Consider the following 7,341-nt stretch of genomic DNA (forward strand, 5'->3'; position numbering starts at 1 on the left):
CTAATCCCCCTCTCCCCCAGTCTAACCACTCCCTTCTCCCCCCACCTTTCAGAACAAGTTTCGGATCGTCTCTCCCGACTCCCATGTCTTGCCTCAATGTCCATGCCTTCAATACAAGTGTAGGTTGTGGCAGCTAAGTGGTGGGGAAACTGGGTTGTGCTCTGATAGGAGCTACTGAGGGGGTTAAAATGAGCGCACAGCACAGTATAGTTTGAATTTGGGACTGTACACTCCTAGCGCCATATTTGGATACGAACTAAAATTCATTTTTGAATTGTGCGAACATTTTGCAGATTGGATTACGCCACACTGCTGAAAGGGGTGATTGTTCTGGAAGAATTCTGTAAGGAGCTGGCTGCAATATCATTTGTCAAATACCCATCGGAACCCGACTAAAGCCGGACTGGCCGGACTCTCAGTGCCTTTTGTCAAGAGATCATTGAACTGTCCCTGGACATTGAACACGTGTCTCCAACACACTGTGACTTGGACAACCCGTCCGCATCTTATTCTTCAATTTTATGTTTAGCCGTTGTACTGAGTATAGCCCTTTCATCATGGTGGGCTTTTAGTAAACTTTCATTCTCCCCACCCTCCAATTCCCATCCTGAACTTGAGCCATGAAATACATTTGCAGCTGTGGATGGGACCGTGAAAAATGTGTTGTTTCGGGGTTACTGTCCTGTTCCCAGTCCTCAGCCAGCCTCGAATTCTCGCCAGCAGCAAATGTCGGCCTTGGATCCGATGTGGTGCTCCCCTCCTTTCCCATTCCTTTCCTTTCCCATCCCCCTCCACCCCCCCTCCCTTCGCATTCCCCTCCATCCACCCTTTCCTATTCCGTTGCCCCTTCCCAAACTTATCTCCCTGCCTCTGCCCCTCCCTAATCCTTCCTCCCTGCCCCTTCCCAACCCACCCCCTCCCTCCCAACCCAATCCCCCCCTCCCCTCCCAACCCAATCCCCCCTCCCCTCCCTCAATCACCACCCCTCCCACCACCCCCTGTGCACCATTGCTGATTTACTGCCCATGGGTAAGGGCGCACAAGTTGTAAGTTTGTCTGTCACTGCTTCCGAATAATTCATTGGGTGAAATGCGTTGAACGTTTCAAAGTGATAGTGTTATTTATGTCTTTCGATTAATGATCATGTAATGTATGCGGGGGTCTGGTGGTGCTGTTTGTAGATAGTCTCTGATATAAACAGATGAAAGTGGCAGCCGATTAATGAGGGCAGCCGATTGTATAAAGAATGTCTCCCTGTCGGAGAGGAACATGGTGGCGGAGTTTAATCACAGCCTGTAACACGATCTGCCAGTAGCTATCGGCATTTTGTTATGTGATTAAACGGAAAAGAATGGAATGTCCATCGCATTGTATAAATGTTGTTGTAGTTATGGGATGTCTGAGCCAAGCAGGGACAAGAGAGCCTTCCCTGAATGTTCAGGGTGCAGGGGGTCTTGCTGCAGTACTGTTAGGGTTCTGGGGCTATGCCCCCCTACTTAGCTCGTGTTCTGGGGGTGCATGCAAGGCTCAGATAGGTGAGACATTGTCTTAACCTGCAAGAGATCTGAATGAGGGCCGAAAGTAATGTGCAAAATGTCTCCGTTACTATTGACCAGGTCTTGGTGTTGCTGGTTTTCAGAGTGACAGCTCAGCCAACCTAGAACAGCGCACAAAGCACTCGACTAACCAGGTAATGTCAAAAGACACTTCGTTAACAACTCCAAGAAAAGCCAGTTAAACCGCAAGCGTTCCTGCATACATTTTAAAGTTGCAGCTCGTGAGAAATATTCAGCAAAGTTGTTTTTAAATTAGTCTCTGGGATCTTGCTCTAATTATCCCATACATAGGAACAGGAGGAGGCCATTCAGCCCCTCGAGCCTGCTCCGCCATTCAATCAGATCATGACTGATCTGCGACCTAACTCCACATCCCTCAATACCTTTGGTTTTACAAAAATCCATCAAGATTTAAAATTAACAATTGGCCTCACATGAATTACCATTTGCGCAAGAGAATTCCAAACCTTTCCCACCTTTTGCGTGTAGAAATGTTTCCTAATTTCACTCCTGTGAAAGGTCTGGCTCTAATTTTTAGGCTATGTTCCCGAGTCTTAGACTTCCCAACCAGCAGGAATAGCTTCTCTCTATCATTTCCCCTTGATATCCTGAAAACTTCGATCAAACCACTTGTCACATCCTGCCAATTATCCCTGCTTTCTGTCTCCTGGCGCTCAGCCAATTTACAATTTGCTTTCAATTCCAAGAGCTTCAACTTTAGCAAAATGTCTTCTGGAAGTCCATATAAATAACATCCACAGACATTCCCCTGTCCACTACTTTAGCCACCTCTTCAAAAAATTCAATCAGGTTCATCAGGCACAACCGACCCTTAGCAAAGGATGTCTTACTACAGTTATACAGGGCCTTGGTGAGACCGCACCTGGATATAGAAAGGATATACTTGCCATAGAGGGAGTGCAGCGAAGGTTCACCAGACTGATTCCTGGGACGGCAGGACTGTCGTATGAGGAGAGATTGGGTCGACTGGGCCTGTATTCACGAGAGTTTAGAAGAATGAGAGGGGATCTCATTGAAACGTATAAAATTCTGACGGGGTTGGACAGACTGGATGCGGGGAGGATGTTTCCCCCGGGCTGGGAAGTCTAGAACAAGGGGTCACAGTCTCAGGATATGGGGTAGGAAATTTAGGACCGAGATGAGGAAAAAAAATTTCACTCAGAGGGTGGTGAACCTGTGGAATTCTCGACCACAGAAGGCTGTGGAGGCCAAGTCACTGAATATATTTAAGAGGGAGATAGATAGATTTCTAGAAAGAAAAGATATAAAGGGGTATGGGGAAAAAGCGGGAATATGGTGTTGAGATAGAGGATCAGCCATGATCATATTGAATGGCGGTGCAGGCTCGAAGGGCCGAATGGCCTACTACTGCTCCTATTTTCTATGTTTCTAAGCTGGCTCTCTCTGATCAGCTGAACATTTTTAAGGTATTCAGTCACTCTATCCTTAGTCTAGTAATTTGCCGACTGCAGATTATAATTCCCTGGTTTCAATCTCCTTTCTTAAATAGCCGAGTGACATGTGCAATTTTCCAATTTAAATGAACGTTCCTGAAGCGAGAGAACTTTGGAAGATCATAGTTTGAGCATCCGTAACGTTCTCACCTATCTCCTCTAAACCATCTGGTCCTGGGTATTTGTCACTCTTTAGTGCCATTATTTTCTTCAGTATTGTTATTTTGCTCACATTAATGTCAACGTTCCTGATTCAACATTAGTTTCCTTGGGATATCCGGCATGCTATCGTCTTCCTCTACTGTAAATACTAACACACAGTCATTATTCAACACGTTTGCCATTTCCTTATTTTCATTTACAACATCAGTTATCAGTTTGAGGGGCCCACATTGCTCCTAATTACCCTCCTTTCCCTCACATAATTGAGGGGAAAAAATTGTGTGTTGATTTCGATATCCCTTGCAAGAGTCTTTTCATACTCCTTTATATATTCTTACTGTCTGTTTCATTACCTTTTTGTTGCTTCTTTGTATCTCTTCCTGTCGCCAGGATCTGTGCAATTTTTTGCATTTTTGTAAACTTTTTCTTTTAGATTTATGTCGTCCAGGGCTGTTTTTATGGCAAGTAGCGTCTTGCCCTTCAGGGGTATAAACTGGTCTGTCCCACTGACATTCAGTTGATTTACCCATAAACAGTTTTGTCCAGTTTACTGTGGACAGTCTCTGAAAACTAACATCGTCATGCAGTGTTGTAAAAAGTTCTTGTGCTGAAATTGAATGCATATACAAATCGTTGAAAATAATGACTTCTGTGATCAGTAACGGTTCTGAGCTGGAAACTTTTCTCTCAGAGGTGTTAGTATATAGGCAGTATATGGTAAAGGGTGACCCACTTCCAGACTAAAAAAGGATGAGTTCACAGGTGTTCCCATGAGGGGCCCGACATTCCAGATGCCGAACGACATCGTGAAGGGTGGAAGATGCCTGTGCGTGAATCTTTTTAACGTGGGGTGACCGTTGCACACCAGCCACCACACGGGCTTGACAGAGCTAGGTCTTGGTCCAGTGGCAAGGGTTAACCAGGACGACTGGAGACCAGCTCTGCTGCACGGACCTAGTGCGCACACATACTCCTACTGTCTTTGGAATTTATAGGTCGCAATGTGGGCCTCATGTGCTGCACTGCCGCAGGGACAGTTCTGAGGGAGTGCTACACTATCGGAGGGGCAGTACTGAGGGAGTGCTACACTATCGGAGGGGCAATACTGAGGGAGTGCTACACTATCGGAGGGGCAATACTGAGGGAGTGCTACACTATCGGAGGGGCAGTACTGAGGGAGTGCTGCACTCCCGGAGGGGCAATACTGAGGGAGTGTTGCACTATCGGAGGGGCAATACTGAGGGAGTGCTGTACTGTCGGAGGGGCAGTACTGAGGGAGCACCGCACTGTCGGAGGGGCAGTACTGAGGGAGCACCGCACTGTCGGTGGGGCAGTACTGAGGGGGGGGGGGCTGCATTGCTGGAGGGGCAGCACTGAGCGAGTGCTACACTATCGGAGGGGCCAGTACTGAGGGAGTGCTGCATCGTCAGAGGGGCAGTACTGAGGGAGGGCTACACAGTCGGAGAAGTAGTAGCCATTAAACCGAGACCCCCGTCTGCCCTCTCAACCTGGCGTAAAAGATCCCATGGCACTACTTAGAAGACTAACACCACTAAAGAGATAGGGTTTCCTGGCCAACATCACTAAAACAGATTTATTTCAATGTCCCTCAGCCACTGGGAGCTTATCAGCTGTACCAGCACCAGAATGAAGACAAGCACAATACAAATAACAAGCTCGAACCCATCTAATTTATGTGGTGGGGGAAAGAGAGATGGGGGGGGGGGGGGGGAGAGAGGCGGGGGGGGGGGGGGGGGGAGAGAGGCGGGGGGGGGGGGGGGGAGAGAGGCGGGGGGGAGCAATGGAGATGGGGGTGTTAGTGGCTGTGTAATGAGCTGATGGTTCAGGTAAATAGGAGTGTGGATAATGCAGGTCCCACCGTCCTGAACAATTATACTGAGACATGTGCACCTTACACCGTTTGGCTGCTTCAGCACTGGACAGTTGATCAACACACTGCTCCTGACACAGCATTTATTAACAGTCTCTAAATAACAGAAAGGCCATATCCCTTCCTGTGCTTCAAATCATTTCGATAACATTTTTTATTGAACTAAGCTACCAACCTGTGGGTGCTGGGGGTAAATGAAAACACTCAAGACTGAGGTTGGGGATGTGTATTAAGCGATTATGTTCAACGGCTGGGAAATGGAATTAAGGAACTGATCAGCCATGATCTAATTGAATGGCGGAACATACTCAAGGGGCCCAGGTCCACGAGTTGAGCAATTTTCCACAGGTCGGGGTTCTGCAAAAGCACTCGCACGATGAAGGTGTGTTCAAGTTCATTCATCGCAGCTGCACCTACCCGCCCTGGGGTACAGACGCTCCGTCCACCAGTTCTCTGGGGTACAAATGCTCCCTGGGGTACAGACGCTCCCTGCATCAGTTCTCTGGGGTACAGAAGCTCCCTGGGGTACAGACGCTCCCTGGGGTACAGACGCTCCCTGTCATCTAACCTACACTTAACAAAAGTTTAAACAAAAACTTGGGAGAAAACGAAAGCATGAAGGTCAGTGCAACCCCATCAGAGCACCAAGTGTCCAGTACAGGCGTTGGTATCGTATAGGCCGAGGGAGAGTGGTTTGTGAGATACAATAACAATCACATTATTCACTCGGGCCCCTGCTCAAATGGTTAACAGAAATTGATCATACAATCCAATAAAAGCAAGTTTAAACAACCAAAAATAATGAAAATGTGAGACTAACACTCTGCTCTAGACATTGGATATTCAGTCATGAGGGTACCATGCTGAGCACAAACACTTTCTAGCATGTCTGCCGCTGGCTTAGCGACTCCGCACAGACCAGAGGCTGAAGATAGGCCTCGAGGGGCACTGGCTCTGTACAACAAGTAGTGCCAGGGTAACCGGCTCTGTACTACAAGCAATGCCAGGGTCAGGGTCACCGGCTGAGTGGCAGAGCCCAGGGAGCCGCTCAGAGGATGGCACTCGCTGCCCGGAACACTGCCACCTCCTCGGGCGTCCTCAGGTACTGCTCGATTTCGCTGTCGGATATCTCCTCCTCTCCGGTGATCGGCTCGGTACCAAGGCTTCCCCCTGGCTCTGGGCTGAACTTTCTCCTCTTCCTTTCTGTGAGGCAGGGAGGGAGGAAGATCGGCGCTGGCCGCTTAGGCCGCGGCTCGACCTCCCCTGCCCCACGTGGCTGGTCCTGAAGTGAGCGCTTGGTCTCTCCCTCCTCGCTCCCCCCCGCCCCGCTCCCCCTCTCCTCGCTCCCCCCCGCCCCGCTCCCCCTCTCCTCGCTCCCCCTCCGCCTCTCCTCGCTCCCCCCCGCCCCGCTCCCCCTCTCCTCGCTCCCCCTCTCCTCGCTCCCCCCCACCCGCTCCCCCTGCCCCGCTCCCCCTCTCCTCGCTCCCCCCCGCCCCGCTCCCCCGCTCCTCGTTCCCTCCCTCCTCGCTCCCCCCCTCCTCGCTTGTTTCTGATGTCATTCCTTCGCTCAGCTCTGTTTGTGGGCCAGTGTTTTCCCCCCAAGTGCCGTTCAGGGCCTGCCTGAGCAACAAGTTGCGATGGCGGAGGATATCGGCGGTGTACTTCACCACAGTCTTTAGGTCGACCCGCTGCGCTGCCAGCCACGCCAGCTGCGGTGCCATCCGGAGCAGAACGCCGGCGATCTCCCTCACCCGCTTCGAGGCGGGCGGAGGCTGTCTGACCCCGGCCAGCCTGCAGAAGCGGCTCAGGCTGCACTTGAGGCGGTGCCCAGGCAGCAGGGACTGCCAGGCCAGGTACGCTGCCGCTGTGATGATGGGCACAGGGTGCCTCCCAGTCACCAGCCACGTCTCGCTGGCCAGCTCCACAAGCTGCGTGGCACGGTCCACCACTTTGTTTTTATCCTCCAGGAACTTGGGCGGGATCGACTCAGAACTCTGGAACAGATTAAACCTGGAGAGGGGGAAAAATAAATCACAGTCACAGTGAACATGAAATACACAAGAGATCACGAGCCTGAGCCCGATGATCAAAACTCGGCAGCCCATGTCCTAACTCGCACCGAGTCCCGCTCACCCATCACCCACTGTGCTCACTGACCCGTGTCCTAACTCGCACCGAGTCCCGCTCACCCATCACCCCCTGTGCTCACTGACCCGTGTCCTAACTCGCACCGAGTCCCGCTCACCCATCACCCCCT

The 7,341-nt window shown here is 50.7% G+C and overlaps 2 protein-coding genes across 2 annotated transcripts in view; one reads left to right on the plus strand and one right to left on the minus strand.

Annotated features, from left to right (window-relative positions):
- Positions 1-1,361, plus strand: part of LOC139235086 (FHF complex subunit HOOK interacting protein 2A-like) — a 48,183-nt gene extending 46,822 nt beyond the window's left edge. The window contains exon 17 of the mRNA XM_070866233.1: positions 294-1,361. Coding sequence (XP_070722334.1) covers positions 294-396 — 103 coding nt within the window. The 3' untranslated portion in view covers positions 397-1,361. The remainder of the gene's footprint in view (positions 1-293) is intronic.
- Positions 1,362-5,153: 3,792 nt separating this feature from the next.
- LOC139234788 (transcription factor IIIB 50 kDa subunit-like) overlaps positions 5,154-7,341 on the minus strand; it is a 12,616-nt gene continuing 10,428 nt past the window's right edge. Inside the window, exons 5-6 of the mRNA XM_070865479.1 lie at positions 6,568-7,094; positions 5,154-6,386 (exon numbers count right to left, since the gene is read on the minus strand). Coding sequence (XP_070721580.1) covers positions 6,133-6,386; positions 6,568-7,094 — 781 coding nt within the window. The 3' untranslated portion in view covers positions 5,154-6,132. The remainder of the gene's footprint in view (positions 6,387-6,567; positions 7,095-7,341) is intronic.

This window comes from Pristiophorus japonicus, chromosome 22 (assembly GCF_044704955.1).
Source record: "Pristiophorus japonicus isolate sPriJap1 chromosome 22, sPriJap1.hap1, whole genome shotgun sequence".
Lineage (NCBI taxonomy): Eukaryota > Metazoa > Chordata > Chondrichthyes > Pristiophoridae > Pristiophorus > Pristiophorus japonicus.